The sequence below is a fragment of the Balearica regulorum genome, chromosome 3, assembly GCF_011004875.1.
Source record: "Balearica regulorum gibbericeps isolate bBalReg1 chromosome 3, bBalReg1.pri, whole genome shotgun sequence".
Taxonomy (NCBI): Eukaryota; Metazoa; Chordata; class Aves; order Gruiformes; family Gruidae; genus Balearica; species Balearica regulorum.
The window spans coordinates 7,455,562-7,479,754 of NC_046186.1; the positions used below are offsets into that span (position 1 = coordinate 7,455,562).

Genomic DNA, 24,193 nt, shown 5'->3' on the forward strand with positions numbered 1-24,193 from the left:
GTTACAGATATGCATGGTATACTAGAATTGGGAAGTACTTTGGCTTGGATTGTTTTAAACATCTACTTCCCAAGTGCATAGGTTTTTTTCGTAATAAACTTTCTCAAGAAAAGAAGGAAAAAATACCATGGCATTTTTTTAATCTCTCTTGGTCTTGTTCCCTTTTCTCATTTGAAATGTTGTTGTTTTTTTCTTTCTGTGAACAATTTTATCAAACAAGTCTGCCTTTTTCCCTACTGTTTACTTAATGGTAACTCTTTTTCACCTTTGCTTCAGTCCCACATATGACAGATCAAACAATTCCCGTTAGAGCTACAGGTTGAGATTCAGGAAAACTTAATGGCCAACAGACTTTTCCCTGGTGGAGAATGAGGTTTCAAAGGAAACAATTGAGATTATTTTTACTTTCATTATTTTTGTTAAAAAAAGTTTGCACCTTGATGTGTCATGAATACCCCTTCTTGATCTTCCTTTGCCTTGTCAGACCTGGCCAGCACAAGCAGCTGAGATCTTTGCTCTATTTTCCCTGCATCTCTGTGCAACACTTTTGTAAAAAGAGAATATACTATTATTTTTTCTAAGCCTTTCAGACTGCTGTAACATGTTCAGGATTCTCCTGAATCTCTATGCATTCGATCTCTTCTCGTTCCTTCCTTTTGGCCCGTTTCTTTTTCTTGTGGTGCTTTTTGGAAGGTGGGAAAAAGGTTAGAAAGACGGGCAAAATAACAAAACAGTGCAGAAGTGTGCAACTGCCGGCAAGCAGCAAGCATTTGAACAGTGTGAAGGTCAAGTTTGAAGGCACAAAGAGAAGGGGGACCAACCCAATAAGAAAAGAAGAAACGTTCTGCAAAATGGCTGTCCCATGCTCTTGGAGGGAGTTCTTTATACACTGAGTTCGGGTGTGCTCAGTAGCTAGTACAAATGTATAAAGCAGGGGTGCACAGTGATCTATGGCAAAATTCAAAGTGTAGATAAGGCACAGTATAGAAATGCAATCCATGTCTACATTCCATAAGGTCATCAAGCCAAGGACACCCAGCTCTATCGAGGTGACACTGAGAATTAACCAGAAATTTCCCAGAGGATGGATAACCAGGAAAAAGGTCAGTATTAACACCAGAAGGATGCCAAAACCAGAAATCAGGACAGGCATAGTTATTGATAAACCATAGTGGTCCATGAAAACAAAGGTAGGATTGAACACAATGAACTTGATGCTCTGTATAAGAGAGAGTGGCCTCAGCTTCTCCAACAATTCTACCGCCTCCCTCTGTGTGTTTTCACTAGTCCTGGCCACCAGGTACAATCGGGAAGCAATTATGTTGTTCTCATCTCCAGCTTTGGAGAAAATGATGTCATTTTTGAAGTGCTGGAATTCTGGCTTTTTTAAAAAGGAGCTCTGGAGGATGCTGATAAAGTCACTTTTGTTGGTTGCACTGATGTTACCTACTCGAAGGTATTGGTAATACTGTTCAATCCAGGACACTGTATTGAACCCCTGGCTTAGTGTTTTTAGGTCTTCTTGCACAGTGCCATTCCAGTACTCCAGAGGTTCGTAAATGTAGAAACCTATCACTGGGCTGTAGTTGCTGAAATACTTTTGCTGTATGAGGGCATAGGAGACGCTTGGAGACTCACTGGCAAGAAGGTTGATAATGTTGGCTCCATCATTAATCTGTAAGCACCCCATAAAGGAGAAAGAGGCATAGATGAGATACAGTATCACCACAAATGGCTTGACATAGATATTGGTAATCCACTCATTGTAATGCTCTCGGAGGAAATGCTGGATAAAGTGATGCTGGTACGGGTTGGTCTCATGATGAGAAGTATGCTGATGGCCATCATTCATCATGGTCTGGAACCACACAGGTTTCCGGTCCAGGTATTCTGCTGAAGGAATTTTACAGCAAAAGATACTGTGATAACGGTTCTGCTCCAACTGGCCAGCAAAGACCAGGCAGGAACCAAAGAAGGAGAAGATATAGAAGTAATTCAACAGGATGGAGACACACATGTTCTGGCAAAAGACTTTTACAGCTTCAATGTTGGTGAAAGGGCTTGCACCCATGCCGAAAGCTATGAAATACAAGGAGCTTGTCATTGTATAGGAGACCATGACATCTGAGTAGGCATCTGCTACTCTGTCCTTGAATGGCAGATTCTCTCTTGTTCGACGCCATCCTGAAAGAAGTTCAAATACTCCTTTGGTTCCATGACCTGAAATGAGAAAACAAAGTATATACATGTCCATATATAAAGGGGGTCCCATAATCCTCCAGGTTTTTCATCCTCCAGCAGTCAAAAAATTTTGTCAGCTAAGTTGTGTCATGATTTTTGTCACCACTTAAAGAAATGGGAAATTGTGAAGTGTCTGTCTAAAGCTAGATACCAGAATTCATATGCAGATGCTTAAATTAACAGCCTGATGTTCTGAGACTCTCCATGCTCAGAAATGAATTCATGAAATACCCTTTAAAAGACAGTCATTGATTTTAATGGACATTGAATTAGTTCCCAAATGGACCGTCTATATCGGACAAAGGTAAACATTCAGTTTAGTTCAAGTCTGGGATTCATTCTTGAAATTCCTTGTGGCATCCTACTGCATCTTTCAAGGTTTAAGGGATTCAGTTTGAAATATTTACAAATGCAAGTAACAGCATTTTCTTCCAGAGAGCATAAATGAAAGACATTATTTGAGAGATGAGTAAGTGTGACCAAGAAAGGGGCATCTTGTTCTTCATACTGGACAAAGGGAAAAATATACTGCCATTAAGTACAAATAACCAGAACAATCTGTATGATGGTTCTGAGTGAAACTGGAACTTCTCAGTGATAGAACACAAATTTCCACACTATATGAAAGTTGGCATGTTGGAGAGTACAGTACTGACTAAAACATTGGTCCACACTGTCTAGAAAATGTATGGGGTTTTTTCATGATTATGTCTCCTGCTGTTTCTCTTTCTCTCTCAGCTATCCAGAGCTCCTCCTGGGGAGTAGGAATTCCCTTAGCTCACATGAGAGGACACTCAGGAAAGAGACAGACATGATCAGTGCTCCATGACAGGTTCTTACTTTGTATTCCATCTTGAGAAGTATTTTAGGTGTATGATTTTTTTTTTTAATAAATGAAAGCTTAATACATGTTTCTTTCATTTTACTCATCACAGTCACAGTCCAGGAAGTCTACAGCTTTTAAATGTTGGGACGGACTGGTAAAGTTGAAGCTGAGCTTACTGGAAAAGGTTTAGCTAGTAAAAGTTATTCATTATGTATCAGTATTCATATAATTTATATGTTGAATACACACACACACATATATTCTTTTATTTCCCATTAGAGAATTTCAATTTTGGGGAAAGTATAAAAAATAACATTAAAAAATACAGCAAAAAAGGATTTGACTTCCAAATAAAAATTTTCGTCAAAAATAAAAACACATATTTGGATTTGAATGAGAAAGTGGAAAGTTCTCTGCACTTTGGATCAAGCCTCGACAAAATTCTGGACTATGTAAGGAAACACACTACTTAGCAGAGGAAGTAGAAGCAGATTGCAGATGCTTCTGCTCCTGTTTGTGTGCCTTCACTCTGCAGTAGAAGAATTGCATGCAACAAAGCATGCACAAAGGTAATTTTTTTTTGTAACAAAATCTGAAATATGACAACAGGAGATTTGCAAATAATGAAGTGTGTAATGGTGAACAAAAAGTCTGTTGAGTTTGTCTTTTGATTTAAATTGTTTGGATTCATACAGCTGCTTATGTTGCCCAAAGCAGACTCCTGGCAGCCATTCTAGACAGGGAAAATTACAGCATAAACTGTCAAGTTGTGTGAATGTTACCTGTTTTACTGCAAATCAGTGTCCCCAGTGAAAGATAAACAAACAGTATTACAAAAGTCTTGCAGTTAGCAAAAAGCCTGTGTTGAAATGCTGCTCTCTTAAGGATCAGCATCTTGGTTCAGGAGGGACCTTGAATTCCCTGGTGAGTTTAGGGCGAGTCTGTTCAAATTCACGAGGCACGGTTGTCTTGCACACTGTCGCTTTTGGACTGTCAAGCAGAAAGAATTGGCTCCTTGGGATGAGTAAAGCTGCAGAATCCAGTGACATGGATGCAGTTTTATATTATGCTTAAAGAAAGCGTGTAAAGTACCCTGCCGGGTGTAGACCAGGCTGGCTGGTCACCACTTTCAGTGCCCATGACCTGGCATGGCTTAATTTAATGCTATAGGATCTGTGTTTCACTCTCTTTTGGGGACAGTAGAGCACAATGATCTCCGCAGATGTCTGTTCTCATCCCCTCTCTATCTACCAGTTGATATTGGATGATGTTTTTCCAGACATTTCTGACAAAGGTCCCTGTAATGTATGACTTTTTACCACTTAAAACTTGCTCATGGCCATTATGTCCCTAACACCTCTCTTTCTGAGCCAACTGCTGACCTCATTCTTGTCCCTTCTCTTCCAGTTTTAGGTAATCCTCTTCTTTCTCTCTTTTTGTTTTCTCCATCATCATTCTGTGATGCTGTGAATCTTTTCTTATGAGGAAGGCTGAAGGGATGAGTAGTAGCACAGGATTTCTGCTCCTATTGCTGGTTGTCATTCCTCCCATCTCCCCATCCCACCAAGACTCTTCCACTGAGGGCAGAGTGATTTTACCGAGCGGAGGTGCTGTTTTCTACCTCAGTTTCCTCTCTTGCCCCCACTATCACAGGTACCCTGTTGTGATCTAAGACTAATGAAACTAAAGGTCTACAGACATCACATTGGAAACACTAATTTAGGGTCTAGCTGAGACTTTGAGAACATCTTTCCTCTCTAACTTCTCTCTTCTCCCTTTAACAACACGATAGTAGCAACATTGGGTTGAACCAAGGGATTTTCTACCTCAGTTGACCTGACAAAGTGCAGGGACAGATTTTTCAAGAAAAGGATGTTGGAAACAGTAATTCTTTTCCATTTCAGCCTCTGAAATTTTTGCATTCAGCCAAAAGGTCTGCCAAAACCAGAGGCTGTATTTGCAACATCATGTTTGGAGGCATTGAGGGACCTTTATCCATCTGTCTAATGCATTTCTAAATGCACTCATACTTCTGGCCACCACAGCCTCCTGCTAGTAGGGGCCTATAGCTTCATTACTTGCTGAATGAAGGCAGGACTGACTTTTGTTTGTTTCAAACTCTCAGACAGTATAACTTTATGGCTGAACTAAGCAAAATGTAAACCTGTTGATTCATGAGAAGTGTCTTTAATAAAACCCGTTCTATGGATGTGTCCTTTGTTCCTGGGATCTCCCAGCTGAATAGTACCAGCATCTCTCACCCTTCTGACACTTCTCCTTGACCACATGTCCATGGCTAGGTGTGTACTCCCTTGCTGGCTCTCCAAGATGCATGTGCTAATTTACCATCTGGTTGTTACCAATAAAATATAAAATAGCTGACTTCTGCCTTCCACACCCTGAGAGGAGGTACTAATCTGGGATTTTTTTCCTCTTTCTAGGCATCAGTTGTCACTGCAGTAGTCTCTGAGATCTCTATCCCTCATCCGGATGTGACTGAAATGGACCCATTTTTTGCAGGCTGTTATAGATGCAAATGTACAGAGAAAATAACTGTGGGATGCTCTTGTTCGGAATCAGAGCTAAAAGTGATTGGCAAAATAAAAAAATAAAAGATTGGAAATTTATCAAAAGAACGCCTTCTGCAGCAACAGTTTAAGTTATGATGGATTGGCATGTTCCAAAGAAGCCTTAAGTGAAACAATGTTCTACCAGCTCTATCAACAACTTGCAGTAATATTGAATTTTCTCTGCCTATTCCAAAATCCCACTTATCTGTCCACCTGCAAGGTTATGTTCACAGCTGCATCTTTACCATGTTTTTATTGTTATTAATTCATAAATTTTAGTGTATCACATTCTCAGTGATGAGTACCTGGGTGCATTTAATCTTAGTGTAGGTACGTAATGACTAACAGAAAGGGGTTTTATTGTGAAACATATACATATGCAAAGACTACCCAAAAGTATACACTAAAGTGTATGCACTAACTTGTGTTAATATTGAAAATTAAAATATTGTAATTAAACTTTAGATTTCTTTTTTTTTTCTAACAGAACAAGTAGTATCTTAAGGAAACAAGATATCGATATTTGTAACATATTTGAGGATGAAAATTGGCACTAATTTTCTTATGATTATTATTACACAAATGTAAAATATCCACTCATCAAACTTTTACAGATAACTTCATCTCTATCACATAAATACAGGAACTGGGGAACATAGTGCAGCAATTCCCTTGCTGCCACAAGAAGAAATCTTTGCCTGACTTGTTTTCCCACATCATTACTCCGATACCAAGTTTTCCAGTCAGCCTCTGTTGTTCTCCCCAGATAAACAGGTCTCTTCCTCTTTCGCACCAACGTTACTTATCCAGTTTTTTCTGAATTGGATAGAACCCAATATTTTCCTGACATTTCTGATGATTCAGACAACACAGTCACTCTGTAAAATTCTGTTCCTTCAGCTTCATCGCTGATGTCACTGACAGCACTGACAGTGGAGTTAAGTTCACTGAGCAGTTCTAGGAAGGTTCACAGGGTCTTTGGCTCTGGGTCAAAACTGTCAAGTTTCCCTAGTACTAACATGACATGAACGAAGTACAGCAATTTTTTATTTGCCAGACAAGCAACAGCCTATGACTACTTAAGAAGAAAGGAGACAACAGAAATTTTACGTCCATTACTTGTGAGGTTAGGAGAGCAAATAAGGGAGGCTGCAAAGAAGGTGGAAATATATAATACTTTTTGTGCTTAAATTTTCAAAACAAAAAGTTAATTATGAGCAGATATTTAAAATAAGTTTGAAGAGGATAGGAACAGAAACAAGAAGAGTGAAATAACAGATTAAAGACCACTTGATTCAGTTACATTTATTCAAGTTGGAAGAGCATAGAGAAATGAATCAAATAAAAGCTGAGCCAAAGCAATTTCTGAAAATATTAGCAGTCACCTTAAGGAACAAATGTAGATAGGATAGTCCAAGAAGAATTGAGAGGACAAACATAGTATCTGTCTTCAAAAAGGAGAAGGAAGACGACCTGCAGGACTTAATGTACATCAGCTTAGTTCCTATCTCAAAAGATAATAGAATAAGCAATTGCAAAACAATTTACCATCACTGAGAGGGTAGGAAAGTGATCACAAAAAGCTGATACAGATTCATCAAAACCAAATAATGTCAAGCCAACCTAATTTCTTGCTTCAAACAGTAACTAGCTTAATGGAAAGGAGAAGGAGGAGACAAGCTGTCTACCTCAGTAAGGCTTTTAATATCTTTCTACTGGACTTGGTAAGTTTTTTTATACTATTGTACTTAGTATTCTGACAAGCAAATTAAGGATGTAGAGGAAAACATGGGAAATATGTATTCAGCTGATTGAAAATGTGCACATATAGAGTTATTTCCAATGATCTGTCAATTTTTACAGGGACATTGTAAGTGAGATTGCATCAAAGGTCCATCTTTGGCCTTGTTCTTTTTGATATTTTCTGTTAACGACATGGATATTTACAGAATTTGTGTATGAAGCTAAACTGGGGAGGAGTTCAAACCCTCTGTAGAGCAAGACTTTGAACTTGGAGAAGTGATCAGAAGTCAGTAAGCTGAAATTTAATGAAGATAAAAGCAGGGTGCTTTGTGTTAGGAAATCACATGAAAAAAATGCATAATAAAGAATAACAGGTGAGGCAGAAATGAGAGAGAAGATTGTTTAGAGGATATGGGGAACTTCAAAGTAAAAAATATTCTGTTACAACATGTAAAAAGCTGAATTAACAGTAATAACATATAAGATTTTTGAGGTGATATTTTTGCTTACTCTAGTATTATGGAGGCATAAACTAGAGCACTGTTTTGAAATGGGGCATGATATTTTCTTAGACTCTCAGAATTGTTTGGGTTGGAAGAGACCTTTGAAGATCATCTAGTTCCAACCCTCTTGCTGTGGCCAGGGACATAAAAAAAAAAAAACCAAACCAAAAAACAAACCCATAAAATTAAGCTGTACGCCTTGGAGAATAAAACCAGCAAACAATATCCTGTTTGTGAAATATGAAAAAGACAACAAAAAACTGAATGCGTTGGCCTTTTCAACCCTATATACCAGAATACCAACAGGGACTCAATAACATTCAATGGGAAAAAAGTTATGAAAAGGACAGCAATCAAATATTTCTCATTTCTACTGGGAGGAGGACAAGGAATCATTGGCTTCATTTGCAGAAAAAACAAAATTAGGCTAGATATCAGAAAAAGCAAAGCTTTCTTCCTGCGAGTGTCATTAAACACTGGAACATACTATCTAAGGAGGTCACAAAGCCTCCTCCATTGCAAGTCTAAAAAAAATAAGGTTAGATTAATAAATGTTAACAGAGGTGCTAGATATGTCCTCTCTTAGTGCTGTGAGGTGGATTATATGAGGATTCCTGAGGTCTCTTACATCTCTACTTTTGTACCATCACACCTAAATTTGACATAAGCATGAAAACCAATCTATCTTCTGTGTTGTCTTAGAAAAAGCGTGCCTGTTCAGCATTTGCCTGTTGCTTCTGCCACAACCCATCAGCTTCTTGGGGTAGGAATTTCATCTTATCACTCAACATAATATCCACTGAGACCTCAGTCTGAAGTCACTAGGCATTGCTGGAAGGAGGGTCTGGGTACTGCCAGCTTTTGTAAACTTTCCAAGAAGGAGGACCAGCACGACTCCGTACTTGTTTGGGTCAAGGCACAAAGAGGAAGGTTTGCTGCTCTAGGCGATAGCAGTCAATGTGGCTTGTTGTCTATGCTATATCTCAAACCAAAACTGCCATGGATATTGTAATGGCACTTTTAATCACAAGGAAAAAAGAGAAAAAAGCCTTAGAAGTAAGTGCCACAGCATGGCTTTACTAAACATTACTGCACTGAGAAACCCAAGTATATTCAGTTTTCATTAACAGCTACACCTATAATCCTGCCACATATATACAGGATGCAAGGACAGTTTCTTTGAAATCAGTGGTGGGCAGTAAGTATATTTTTACATTAAAATTCTTTGCTGTGAGTCTACAGGAAACGACCTTTCCATTATTTTGTCTAGAAAAATAACTTATAACTCCTTGAGGGGGGAATGACAGTTCTTTTTCCCTGGGAATAGATGAACAGGGCACATGAAGACTTTTTTCTTCCTTGGCACTAGAGAGACCAGTTCGCCTCCTGGAAAAACTGTGCTCGTTTTATCTATTTGATGTCCCATCATAGCAGGGGCCGTGGCCATTAGTAACATATTGACATGACCTATTCTCTGCCTAATTAAATGTTTTAGGACTATAAAGTATATTTGGGTGAAACTTAACAGCCTGTGGTATTCAGAAGGTGAGGCTATGATCTAATATACTCTTCTGGCCTTAAAATTTATGAAATTATGAACTTATACAGGTCTATTGATTTGAAAATATGCCCCATTTTAGACAGTTTAGGTTCACACAATCACTTTTTTACAGAGGAGGAACATTGCATCTCAACACAGTGCAATGTAGGATGGATTTGTTCTTCTGCTTAATCACTAATATTAGTATCCCCAGTTCCATTTAGAAAACTGAAGCACAGAAATTAAGCAAATTAGTCACGTTTGCCAAGGACCATCCATATTTCAGAAGGGAAGAAGCAATAGAAAGAATGATTAAACTACTTCTTTATGAAGAGTTGGTAAATCCTTGAGGTCCTTAATGCAGAAGGCAAAGAGGATTTGAAGCTTGGTGATACCTTAGGTAGCATTAGGATATACGAGGAGACAGGTACCTTAATCTATATTGTTTTCCATAAAGGTAAATCTCAACACAATGCATCCGGGTAAGAAGTGAACCTTGACCACAAGGCTGAGTAAACAGCTTCCCAGCTTGATTAGGGACAAGGAGAAGACAGAGTATATTTTTAAAAACTGATCTAAAATATAGGTAGGGAAAGAATGCTTTTAATTTTGTATCTCTCTAGGTACTTCTAAAATGACTGCAATTTAATTGTTCACATAGATTGATTGTTGACCATTTCTTTATTTAGTTTTCCCTTAGCTATTGTGCTGTTTAGTGGTAACAAGGGTAACTAAGGGCATCTGATGAGGCAGGTGAAGGACTAAATCCCTCTCACAGTGGTTAGTGGTTTACTTTTTCTCCAGAACCTCAGTACAAGAAGTGAAGTAGGACCTCATCCTACCAGTAAGATGACTGGGATGGTTCAGACTTTGGGGATAGAGGGTCTAACTGTGGAAGCAATGCACCACTGACTAGCATTGTCCAAAGGGAGGAGGTTCCTTGAGCCATAGGGATATTACAGTATTTACTTCTTCTGAATGCCACTGAGCTTACAGCAACCAACATATAGAGTACAGCCAAGATCTGCCACTTAATCTCCTGCAGAACTTTTGTTTTCACTGAACATATCATAGACTCATAGAATCATAGAATGGTTTGGGTTGGAAGGGACCTCAAAGATCATCTAGTTCCAACCCCCCTGCCATGGGCAGGGACACCCTCCACTAGACCAGGGTGCCCAAAGCCCCATCCAATGTGGCCTTGAACACTGCCAGGGATGGGGCCTCCACAACCTCTCTGGGCAACCTGTGCCAGTGTCTCACCATTCTAACAGTAAAGAATTTCTAACCTCTAATCTAAATCGACCCTCCTTCAGCTTAAATTCTTTATTTCATTTGACAGACAGCATTTTGTGGTATTAAAAAGCATCTAAACAGAGGAATTAAATAATTTCTAGGTACATCATCCTTGTGATGCCATGGCATACACATTTTTTTCTCTAACCAGATTTATGCAGACATGCTGACAGAGGGGTTTATACCCTGCTGTGCCTTTCCATTTTGAAAAGTATGCAGGGTAGCATTGTTCATTTCAGCAATAGATCCCTATCATAAGAAATCAGCTAATTTACAGAGCTGGGGTTTATAGAAGGAGTGTTTAACCAAGTGCAATGAAATGTCAGAGAGTTGAACTATGCGTCTTTAGTGACAAGGACCTCAGGGAAATCTCCAGCGCTACACAAGGAATTTTGGTATTGCTAGATTTTAGCACTTTTGACAAATAACAGCAAATGCACTGAAAGCTATCACAGATATCATAAATGAAGTCAGTTATGCTTAATAGATATGTAGATTTCCTTAAAATTATTTCTGCTAGCCTTTGGCCACTTTGCAGGCCTGAACACATTAATGGCTTCCAGCTCCCAAGTTTTGGTGTATCCCCATTACAATGTGAACCCCATTAAAAAAGTAACAGTGCATCATGGGGCACTTCTGTTAAACATACAGACAATGTCTGATGCCTTCATGTGTGCTCCAAGTGATTGCATTTATTTCTGCTCACATGAGGACTTCTGAAAGCCTTTTAAATAATTCTGGGAATTGCTGATGAGACCAAAACATGACAGAGTCAGTCTCCTCGTGGACATTTCAGTGGAGCCTGGCAGTTAGCAACCCCATGAGTGTTTGAGGCTGAAAAGCAATGAGGAGAGAGGCAAACATTTGATTCTGTCCGGTGTTTGCTGTACAATGGCATTTCAGAAGAGCTCAGTATCAGCCTAACACTGCTCCCATAAAATATTTCCAACTTCTCAGGCACAGCCATAGCTGTGGTAGCAGATCTGCAGTGACCACAGCAGGAGATGTTGACTGCTTTAGCCTGAGGTTACCTATGCGCACAACTCCCAACGAATCCCTCTCTCTTTTCACCTGTTCAAAAGGGAGCTGAGACTTTCAGCCTAGGAGCCTGACTTTTAGACTGCTAAAATTACGTGAGAATAATCACATCTTCTGTCTCCATCGTGTTTTCTTAAATCTTTCCATTGCAGAATGAAGTATATATAGAAACATATGCCTGTAGAAGAAGAAAATGTAATGATGTAGCAGTCATAGCAGAGTCCCTCTGTTAATTTACCTTCCAAGATCCTAAGGAACATCAACCTGTAAATTGCATTAACACCAATCTCTTGGAAACACAGATGAAAAGTGATGGTTCTCTCGCTCTATTGGTGTCCCTTCTTTTATGTACTCTCTTCACCTAATCATCTCCACAGTCTTTGACAGCCCCCTCACTGTACCCTTTCCCATCCACCTCAAAATAAATGTTGTCCCAGACAACATAAAGAAGCCCAGACATGAGCAAGCAACTACAGGAACTGGGCTGAATCTCATGGTGATCATTTACTTACATGTCACATCCCTTTGGCACATCCTCAATCTTTCATCAGTTTCTGTTTCTCGTTTTGCAGAGAAGGCAAACACTGTTATCCCAGTTTGCACAGAGGCCAGCATAATGGGACCTGGATCTTGATTTGAATTAAGAATTATAAATGCTAACATGAATTTGGCATCTCTGATTTTGAATCTTATCCAATTTTGGATCTTTTGTATCGACAAGGCCTTTCCAGAGCTTCACCATAAGCAGCCCTGGGTAGAAGTCCAGGATTGAGTACTGGAGATGAGCCAAAGATCTGCTACTCCAGACATAAACATGTTTCTAACTGAACCATAGTGACACCACTTTGCATTCAAGGTTTGTTTGCTGCAGTTCATTTTAAGGTCAAATTTTTAGATTTTTCATGCCTGGAAGCTCCTCTTCTTCTCATTAGAAGAAACTGAAATATTAAATAGCACACCCCCCCCCCAGATCCCCCCACCCCATGCACTGAAACAGAGCTGAACATGGAGAACATTTCAATGGATGTGATTAATCATCAGGCTGCACACCTCATTATGTGAGATTTACGTTTGAGCTAACATACACTGCTTGCAAATTGTATATAAAGTTGGAATCCTGCTTAGTTTTCTGCTGTGCTTAGCAATGAATTAAAATGCTGTTTCTCATCTAAGCCTTTTAACGAACATTGTAAACAAGGACTGCACATATGGAAATTGCTATTCATTGATAGGAGTTTAAGTGACATACAGAAGACAAGGGACTGAATTTAGATCAAGCTATTAATGAATTTATTGTATATTCATTTATGCTAAAAGCATAGGATGGATTTGTGACACTGATCAGAACACCCTTTGTTTATCACCTGGATTTGATAATCCAGTAAAATCCAAAAGAAAATCAGATGAATAAGGCACTAGTGAGTCTTAAGAAAGGAAAATGCTTTGATCGAGTGTGGATTCTGGCATCCAGAAAAAATAATCTACACTTGAATCATTACATAAACAATGATTTTGGTCTTTTGCTACTTTCCAGCAGAGAGAGAGCAAGTGTGGATTCTTCGAAGAAAAGCAAAAACCTGGTTAAATAGTTGGAAAGCAAATAAAAGGTGTGAAAGACTACGTGTCGGAAACATGACTGGTGCACTTTAAATTGGAGCAAATGAGAGCGCGTGAGTGTTTGAGGAGAGTGGGACAAGTTTCTGGAGTTATCCATGAGGGAAGCACATCACTTTTTCAGTGGTGGGACCCAGTTACGAAAGGGGAAAACTTTTACCTTTCAGTGACAAGATGCATTTGTCTGCACAATCTGAAGTTTCTGAACTGCAGGATGCCAGAGTGTAGCAAGTAATAAGCAAAAAAGTTCACCCTTCACTCTCCCCATAAAATTAATCATCCGACCAACCAACCTCTCCGTGCTCAAACAGCTGGAAAGTCTCCTGGGCAAAGCTTCGTGGGGCTTTACTGCCCTTTGAAAGGGGTATAGACTGTCTGATTGTGGATATTTCTCACACATCCTCAAAGCCTAACGGGGCACCATCTTTTCACAGTGGTTGAAGATCTGGTCCTCTGGTTAGCTTGGTTCATGGGGTTTGTAATATGCAAAAGGGCGTGAGTACTACATCTTGGCTGAAGTAGCTCATTTGGGATTGGTACCCCAGGGTCAGGTTTGAGCTGAGAAAAGCAGGGTTAACTTTTATCTCGATAGTTAATGCAAGTCAAATCCACTCCTTCTCCATTAATTTCTGTCTGGAAATTACTCCAGCCAGTGACACTACAGTGCAGAGCATATCATACCTGCTCTTCACTCGGCCACTGAGGTTTCCATGGATGTAAAAACACACTTTTTCTGCAATGAAGAGATAGCTCCAGACTGAAGGGAAAGAATCCATCTGCTGACAGGGTGATATTTTTAACAGCACTGTTAGTGCAGGATTTGCTGACATTTGTTTACTTCAGAAAAAGGATGGGAAGGCAGAGCGGGAGGCAACGTTAGCCTTTTGCTTCTGTTTGCTGGGAGTGAAGGAAACACAGAGGACTGACTCAGCAATTTGAAAAATAGGTATTAAATCTCCCTTTCCCTTCCCAAAAAGCCCAGGTTCTGCATTACACAAGAATGTGGAGGTAGGCTGCTCTGCTGCCCTCGCCAAGCCCGAGATGACGGCGCTTGGGAAGGAGGCATTCGGTGCACTGCACCACCTCAGCTCTGGCTCGGGTTGTCCCACCGGTGGGACTGCTCAGGCAGGGAAACATCCTCCCGTTCGGCTGCAAGATGCAGGCAGCTGCCGAGCGGCTGATGCAGCGATGTGGCTGCTGCCCTACGTTGCGATACACAAGCTGTGCTGCTCACACAGTAACGCTATGGAGGACCAACAGCCCTCTCCCATATTCCCAGCTTGCCCCTATAAATTCACCCTGGGGATCGCAGGTTGCAGATCCAGGATGTGTAGGTTACATATATACCATTTATAAAACGGCAGTGCCAGGGGACGCTGTGGATGCAGAAATTGATTCAGCCAAGCTGCCAAATGATTATAATGGTCCTCAGCATGCCTCTGCATCGGCAAAAGCCCATCCTGGGACCTAAGAGTTTCCTCTCATTAGACAAAGAGTGAAAAGCAAAATGAAGCAGAGACAAGAAATGACTTACCCAAATGACTGGAATAAACGCCCTTCTCCTTACATTTCATTATGCAGCTTTATTGAAAAATTACAACTGCAACATATTGATGCTGCGCCTGCTGCTCCATGACTCTCAGCTAGACGTACATCAAAATTGTTCAAAAACCTGTAACACTGATATGGAGCATTCAGGACGTTAAGAGGACTTGCACACATTCATGGAGGAAAACTGCATGGAAATTGTTGTTAAAGTCAGAGACAACACATTTGGACATGGAAGCCAGTGAGCCAAAAAGCAGCTGGAGCCTGGGGAGGGTGTTTGGGGAACATGTGACTTTACGCATGACCTGTTGAAATCCTCACTTTTAAAGCACTTGCCACTGGCCACTATCAGAGATCGGGTGCTGAATGGACCCTTTGGCCTGAATCAGTCTGAATGCTTTTATCTTCCTATGTATGCAGGGGCTGACTGCATTCAAATCCGTATGCACGTGATGGATGAATTAAAGCTGTGCAACTTTTCTGGCCCTTAATTCTGGCATTTAAGTTTTTGACTACTAATTTTACTCTTATAATGATACCGTTTAGAAACCTGTCTTTGACGACTCATTCACTACATGGTCTCAGGTCCAATTTACCCTCACCATTTGCACACAGCATTGATTACAAATTGATTATTTAACCATGGGTTGATATGGCAGTGCATGCATCAATTCCCTCATGCACTACACACATTGATGAATATCATGACTTCTGTGAGGTTGTTATCGGTATTACACCAAATTTTTGGCAGGGAACTTGAGGAAAAAAGAAATGTAGTTTTAAAATATCACCAGGATCCGTCAGTGAGCACACAGCATTGACCAGGCCTTGTTGCTCTCATGTAATGCAGGGCTTTTATTGCAATTTATATGGTTAAAGCCTGATATCAATCAATATATGCATATGTCATACTTTGGGGATTCACATCTTGGGTGCTAGACCATAACTCAGAAGAAACAAACCATGCAAAGTAATAGGCATCTGTTAAAATGTGTTGCTTTCCCAATTTTGAACACAGCACACGACTGCTGCTTTTCCCGCACGGCCTAGACTCCTTCCCTCGTTGCTTTTCAGCCTTTTCAAGAGGCAGGGCTGCCACCAGCGGCTGATTCACCCCCCAAATCACTGGCCAGAGGACCCTGTGAAGAGCTGGAATTAGACCAACATCTCTTTCCTGGTTTTGTGGTGCATGGCCTCATCTTCAAGCTGCTTCTCATAAAACCTGGCGAAATGGTTGTAAATAGAGCACAAGATGAGCTTTCTTTTCATGGCAAAACTCCCACAGACATCTGATTTGCCCAGTGTTGGCATTAAAAATATGAGTGGGCTGACTTGTGTGGGACTTAAAAAAAGCCTTTCCCAGTTAGCAGCATTTAGCAGCTCATTAATGTATCTGAAACATGACCTTTAGCAGTCTGTCCCAGGGGGGTATAATTAATTATTTTTTCACTTAATTATTATGCTGACTAAACTCATTGTAGCCTTAAAACAATATATGAGAAACATTTCTGGTTTGGGGGAGGTTCTTTTCACTAGGAATACCAGGAGCAGTGAGCCAGCTGACTGCCCATCCTTTTCCCAGTATTATTTTGAATAGCTGTAACTTCAGATGTGAGCAATTTTTAATTTAGTTTAAATATGTACTTTCCTAGTACCTTAATGAGGAAGAGAGTTGGAGGAGGACTGGAGAGGGAGTACTTTCTCTGATGAATCTTTTGTTATGCATAGGTCCCAACAGGGGTCATTGGAGATTCCTAATCTACATCCATTCTAATGAATTAAATATTTCTAGGGTTAATTTTCTGTCACAGAGGCCAGCTGGTGCAGTTTGAGCATCGCTACGGTATTTTACTTCTTTAGCATCCAAAATAGAATGGCCACATCCAAACTGTAATTTGCACATGGGAATTACTTGGGAAGGTGCCACGGACAGGGTAAATCATGCCAGGGAGCATGCAAACAATTTAATACCGTATAGACAGTCACAGCCCTGGCCCTGTTCCCTTTCCTAGTAAAGGCTTTAGCCTAAGGGTAATGCTGTTCTGCCACTGCACATGCACAAGAATTGCATCGATGCTGAATTTCCTAGTTCTGTTGAGGTACCTTTCATATTTATATCTATAAACACGTGGGGAAGTCTCAATCCCTTTGTGGGTATGGGAGAAAGCACAATATGCTAAATCAGTTTATCATTCCTTTATAAAGATGGCCACACTGTGAAAAGTTCTTACAGCTGTACTGGCGGGAAGGAGAGGGGCTGCCTTACTTTGTAGGATAACTGAAACACCAGTGTCTCACTTGTGCCAGCTTTAGGACCAAACCCTCAGCTATTCTAAGCCCATCACTCCCACCTGGCTTTACTGGGTGCATTCATTAATTTCCACGACCATTAAAAATAACAGAGTTTTTCATGGTAACAGGAACTGGGGATATGATCTCTGCTTTTCTTTTCATCTGATGAACTGATTCAGCTATCTTCCTTCTCTAAGAAGTCTGACAAACAGGAGATCGCCCCTTATAAGAAGCCCTGTGCTTTGAAAGAAAAAGGAGGAATGAGGAAACTGCTAGATCCAACTCCTTCAAACCCTCTTGGTTTAGTGCTTTTGATGCACTTTAAAATGCTGCGTTGTCAGTCATTGCAATGGAAGTAAAGCAGAGATAACCTGAGCCCAGACCACACAGCATATTTAATTGCTTGTTAGCTGTAACTGGGAGATGTAAAAAACCTGGAGAGAAGCAGTCGGTTAGTCTGTTACCAAAAGAAGGTTTTGCTTGCTAAGCTCAGAAGAAAGAAAATTATAATCTACACCAGAAGCAAGGTGCTGACTGTTCTCAATGAATCACTAATCTCATGGCATGCTTCTTTTTATTACTTTTATGTCAGCAAAGCTTTGTGAGTAGCACTTCGCAGTGTGCTCTCAGTACATTGCATTTACTCAGGCAAATAACAATAAATATAAAATGAACAAACTGTATACATAAATCACTGCAATTTAAATGTGGGACAGAATGCAAAGTTATGTTTTGTTTTAAAAAGAGATTTTAAGATTGTTTGTCTCCTACAGGAACCTACATATCAGTTTAGTTTAGGTGACTGCTTCTGAGAATGTTGCCCATTCATCCAAAATATGACATCTTAAATTACTGTTTTCTTTCAGTTTTAAAGAACTAAAAGTGATTTCAGATATTGTCATGAGTTATCATTATAAGGCTGAGCCAGAAATTTGTACTGTTTCAGTCTATATCTCTCAAGCTGATAAATGATTGTTATAATGGTGTTTTCATTCATAAGGATTCAACTGCACTGTACAAACTTAAAAGATTGCTAAATACAAATCAGAGCACTAGGGCAAAAGTTAAAAATATAACAGCAAGGAGTATTTAAATTCATTTTCTTAGAACATCATTAGCTGGTGTCTCTAAGAGGTACCCTGTGTCTTCCAAAGCATAATTTCCAAGGGATGTAGTAAGTTACAGAAACAAATGTTTACCCATAAAAAATAACTATATAATTTGCATTTTGGAATGTCTTTTTAAACATCTTATTCTTGTATATGCAATGTTAATATTAAATATCTTTTTCTTTTAAATGGGAAGGTGAAAGCTTCACGTAGCCATGCTCTCACTATACACAGAGTTCTGCTGCTCTAGCACCAGATTACTGCAACCTAATGCTGTTTTTTCAGGATTTTCAGTGGCACGGGGTTTCCTCCAGCAGCTCCAGTTTCTGGTGTCCTGGGACTATGCAAGAACCCTGACCATCAGCTCAGCAAAACAAAGTTTGTCTGACAGTATCCCGCCTAACAGTGCTTGAGCCTGTTGACCAATTTCAGTCAAATTTAGCTCCAGGGAGAGGCGTCAGGTTTCTATGAGTCTCACAAGAATCTGGAGCTGAGTAGGGGCTCTAGGTTTCTTCAGGGCCTCCTTCCAAGGCAAGGCAGGAAAGGAGTTTTTCTTTTACTTACTCTGTCCCATAATGCCTGCCGACTGGCCAGCATGCCCATACCAGCCTGACAGTCACACGTGCACTTCTCTAAATTAGCCACATCTGCCCTAGGTGACTCACCACATCACAGGAGGTGATGGGGAGGCCTGTGGACTAAAGATGGGATTTGGAGCAAGATGTTAGGGAGATTTTATATGGATGAACAGTTGAAAAAAGGTCATATTCAACCTGTTAGAGTCAACACATTGCTAATTTTGCTGCTGTGGACACTCTTGCCATTGCAAGTGTCATAGGAAAACAGCTATTGCTGGAGATGACCGTGCTCTGGAAGAGCTGTGATCAGCTCCAGCCTGTGACACTATCACAGGCTGTAATGGTTGTAGGACATCCCCTGATCATGCGTGTAGGGTTGGCTTGCTTTCCTCCCCCAGCCTCCTCATTTCTGCTTCACTCTTTTCTCCTGGGGGTAAGAGAAGACTCAATGACCCCTGGAGGAGACATGGAGAGCAAATTAAATCATGACATTTCTAGAAAAATGTATTTATGAGAAATGTGTCTGAACCTGATGGTACAAAGACAAATGTAAGGGATAAGGAAAAGAGCTGGGGGTGTTCTAGTATCAAGCTTAAGGGACCTGGGAAGACTTTCGAGTAGTGTGGGAAAAGGTAGAGAAGAGAAAGTACTTGGGGAGGGTGGGACACAAGGATGTTTAGGAGTATTGTGAGAAGGTGTGGAGCTGACCCAGCAATGCAGGCAGCCAGTCATAGCTATCTGTATAGTGATATGAAGCTGTTCTGTTGTGCTTCATGCTGGGATGTCCCAATGCAATAGTCATCAACTCTTCCTTACTGCAAACTGTTCCATAGCAGAACACATCTTTCCAGACTAGAGAGTTTCTGACCTAGCTTTCCTCTCTTTAGACTTCTGATTATTTTCAGTCCAGTTTACTTCAGTCCTCCAAGCTGTCTCCATAGATAGTGCAATACACGGTGAATAGAGAACTCAATATGACTACGTCTGTGCTGTTAAAGAAATTAAATCAGGGACTATTTCCTGGTCGGGAGGCCAGCTGCACAATCTGGTCATAATCTTAACACTAAATCTCTCTTCTCAGACTGAACGGCTATCTCTAAATAGTTTCCAACTCTCAAAATAAGTCTAATAATTGCTCAGGAAAGTCCGAGTTGTCCCTGACCAAAAGCATGGCAGGAACTCTGTACCTGTACAGAGGATCCACTGTCCCGCTCTGCCTGCCCTCTGGCACTGTTTACTAGTACAGATGCAGCCTGAAGGTCATCCCAAAGATATTCTTTCCATATAGTCATCGTGAGCAGTTCTTTTTCTCTCAGTTGATCTAGCTTTCTTTCCTGTGTAACTTTAGGTATTTATCTGAGGCATCTAATTGTCCTAAGGTTCCTCTGTAACCAGAGGAATCATAGAATAGTTTGGGTTGGAAGGGACTTTTAAAGGTCATCTAGTCTGACCCTCTGTGCAATGATCAGCGGACATCATCAACTAGCGCAGGTTGCTCAGAGCCCTTTTCAATCTGACCTTGAATGTTTCCAGGGATGGGTCATCTACCACCTCTTTGGAAACCTGTTCCAGTGTTTCACCACCCTCATCATTAAGAATTTTTTCCTTATATCTAGTCTAAATCTACCCTCTTTCAATTTAAAACTATTGCCCCTTGTCCTGTCACTACAGATCCTGGTAAAAGTCTTTCTCCATCTTTCTTATAAGCCCCCTTTAAAAACTGAAAGGCTGCAATAAGATCTCATGGAACCTTCTCTTCTCCAGGCTGAACAACCCCAACTCTCTCAGCCTTTCCTCATAGAAGAGGTGCTCCAGCCCTGTTGTCATCTTCGTGGCCTCCTCTGGACTCAATCCAACAGGTCCATGTCTTTCTTGTACTGGGGACTCCAGAGCTGGATGCAGTACTGCAGGTGGGGTCTCATGAGAGTGGAGTAGGGGGGCAGAATCCCCTCCCTTGACGTGCTGGTCACGCTTCTTTTGAGGCAGCCCAGGATATAGTTGGCTTTCTCAGCTGCAAGCACACATTGCCAGCTCATGTCCAGCTTGTCATCCACCAGTACCTGCTCTCAATCCCTTCATCCCTCAGCCTGTATTTATACCAGGGGTTGTCTCGAGTCATGTGCAGGACCTTGCACTTGGCCTTGTTGAATCTCATGAGGTTCACACAGGCTCACTTCTCAAGCCTGTCCAGGTCCCTCTGGATGGCACCACATCCCTCAGGCATGTTAACCCCACCACTCAGCTTGGTGTCATCTACAAACTTGCTAAAGGTGCACTCAATCTCACTATGTCATTGTCGAAGATATTAAACAGTACTGGTCCCAAAGCAGACCCCTGAGGGACACCACTTGTCACTGATCTCCACTGGGACATTGAGCCATTGACCACTACCTTCTGGATGTGACCATCCAACCAACTCCTCATCCAACAAACAGTCCACCCATCAAATCCATCTCTCCCCAATTTAGACAGAAGGATGTTGTGGGGGACTCTGTCAAAGGCTTTAGAGAAGTCCAGATAGATGACACCCGCAGCTCTTCCCTTGTCCACTGATGTTGTCACTCCATCATAGAAGGCCACTAGCTTGGGCAGGCAGGACTTGTCCTTGGTGAAGCCATGCTGGCTGTCTCAAATCACCTCCCTGTCCTCCATGTGCCTTAGCATAGCTTCTAGGAGGATCTGTTTCATGATCTTCCAAGGCACAGAGGTGAGGCTGACAGGTCAGTAGTTCCCAGGGTCCTCCTTTCTACCCTTTTTAAAAGTGAGTGCAATGTTTCCCATTTTCCATTCACTGGGGACTTCACCTGACTGCCATGACTTTTCAAATATCATGGAGGATGACTTGGTAACTCCATCAGCCAATTCTCTCAGGACTCTGGGATGCACCTTGTCAGGTCCATAGACTTATGTATGTTCGGGTTCCTGATCTTCTCTTACAGTGTGAAGGACTTGGTCCCCTGGTCCCTGTCTTGAGGTCCACTCAAAAGCAGTGGAAAGATAGGTTGCCAGTGAAGACTGAGGCAAAAAAGCTGTTGAGTACCTTAACCTTCTCCTCATTCGTTGTCACCAATTTGTCAGTCAGTGTTCATCATGGGCAGTATGCTTTCTTTGACCTTCCTTTTCTGGCTGACACACCTGTAGAACTGCTTCTTATTATTCTTTGTGTCCTTTGCCAAGTTCAGCTCCGGCCACTCCTTGACCTTCCTGATCCCATCCCTACACAACTGAGCAACGTCCCTATACTCTTCCCAGAATACCTGTCCCTGCTTCCACTGTCTCTGCATTTCCTTCTCGCCCTTTAGCTTGACCAGCAGGTCTTGACACATCAATGGCAGTCTTCTGCCTGCCTTTCCTCATTTCTTACACCTGGGAATTGAGAGCTCTTGTGCTTTATGGAAAGCATCCTTAAAAATTTGCCAGCTCTGTTCTGCTCCCTTGTCCCTGAGGACAGTTTCCCAGGGGGTCCTATTGACCAACTCCTTGAACAGCTGGAATTTTGCTTTCCTAAAATTCAGGGTCCTCACTTTACTCTTCACCTGACCCATATCCCTGGGGATTGCAAACTCCCCCAGTACATGATCACTACAGCCCAGGCTGCCTCCAAACTTGATGTCATCGACTAGCTCACTTGCGTTGGTGACCATAAGGTCCAGCATCACATCCCCTCTGATAGGGCTGTCTATTACCTGGCTTAAAAAGTTATCCTCCATGCACTCTAGGAGTCTTCTGGATTGCCCACAGCTCACTGTGCTACTTTTCCAGCAGATTTGGGGATGGTTGAAGTTTGCCAGCAGGATGAGACCCTAAGAGCGTGATGCCTCCTGTAGCTGAAGTAAGAAGGCACTTCAGCTGGTCTGTTGGATGTGTCACCTTCTTAGAGGAGCACACATTAATTCCTTTGAGGTATTTCACCGCTGTTTTCCTGTTGGCTCCTATTACCTCAGGAGCCCCGGGCTCATCTCTGTAAGACTTCAAGTGTGCTTCAGTGTACCCAGCATGTCTCAGAGCAACAGGCTGAGGGCCCTCGCTAGCACCCCATCCTTCTAACATTGGCATATCATCCCTGACAGCTTGTCAGGGGCAGGCCTCATATTATCTCTCTCCCCCTTCAAGTCTAGGACAACCAAGCTTGTCTATTTGGAGATCTACAGGTCTCTGTTTCCTTCCATTGACTTAGAGGCAGCTTGAAAAGACAGAGATTCAGATGTAGACAACTCAGTTATGTCAGGTGGGACGAGTCCAGGTGTGTGTAAATAAAGACCAAGATTATCTCTTAGGAATTGGCTCATTTGTTGAGGTAGGGATTTGTGGTGAAGCCAAGGAGGCGGTTGGCAAAGCTGGATTTCCGCACCATGAAGTGGTCGGGCAGATTGTTACATTTTGGCTGTTATGTGTTGGGGTTGTTTCCGTGGAGTGTTCTGAGACCTTATAAAAATATGTGCTGCTATGAACTGAAAGTTGTTGTGGACTTGAGTTATTACTATTAGGAGATCTACTTTCTCCATGCCAACAATAGCTAGAAGAGATGCCCTTGCATAGTAAAGAGAGCAATATCTGATTAGCAGGGAATAAAACCATGGCGTCAGCAGATCATACAAATGTTATGGTTGCAAACTGCCAAGAAGCCTGTCATCAATTAATTTTCTCACAAACCATTCTGCAGAAAATTCTTCTTTGCCTTTGGCACTAGCAGAACGATGATGGCAGATTTTATTACTTCTGGAACAGCAGAATGGGAGGTGGTGTGTCCAAGCAGACTCGCCAGCAGCCCAGATGAAGGCAGGGTATGCTCATATATCTCCTCTCTGTCTGCCTCCTGGACTTTCAGGTATGAATTAAGCAGAACAGAAACCAAAACGCTCATTCTTATATTCTTTTATCTCTTTTCCTCTTTCTTTTAGCATAGGCAATTGAGAGACCTTTCTCAATTGCTTTTCACAGATTTGTTTGTGCAGGTGTAACTTTATTCTTCTCTGGTGTCTACTGACTGGTAGAAGGGTGCTCAGTGTCCCCTGGCACTTGGTGACTCCCACTGCAGTGATTCTTGCAGCTTGGCAGGAAACCCAATCCCAGCCTTGCTGTAAATGATTGCACTTCTTCCGTGACCCCCATTTTTGTCTGCAAATGCAAAAAGCTTAATGCTGGTGAGTTTGCCCTGAGCTTGCCCCAGAGAGAAGACAAACTTCTGACAGAAATCACAAGTTTTCGTTCAAAGGAAGCAACGATTCTAAGCTCTTGGGCTACAAGGGTGAAGAACCTAAACTAAAAAATACAGGTATAGAAATTACTGAAGGC

The 24,193-nt window shown here is 41.4% G+C and overlaps 1 protein-coding gene across 2 annotated transcripts in view; it reads right to left on the bottom strand.

The window, feature by feature from the left end:
* Window positions 1-283: 283 nt before the first annotated feature.
* PTCHD4 (patched domain containing 4) overlaps window positions 284-24,193 on the bottom strand; it is a 91,110-nt gene continuing 67,200 nt past the window's right edge. For both annotated transcript variants that reach the window (XM_075750041.1, XM_075750040.1), the window contains exon 3: window positions 284-2,220. In XM_075750041.1, coding sequence (XP_075606156.1) covers window positions 587-2,220 — 1,634 coding nt within the window. In that variant the 3' untranslated portion in view covers window positions 284-586. The remainder of the gene's footprint in view (window positions 2,221-24,193) is intronic.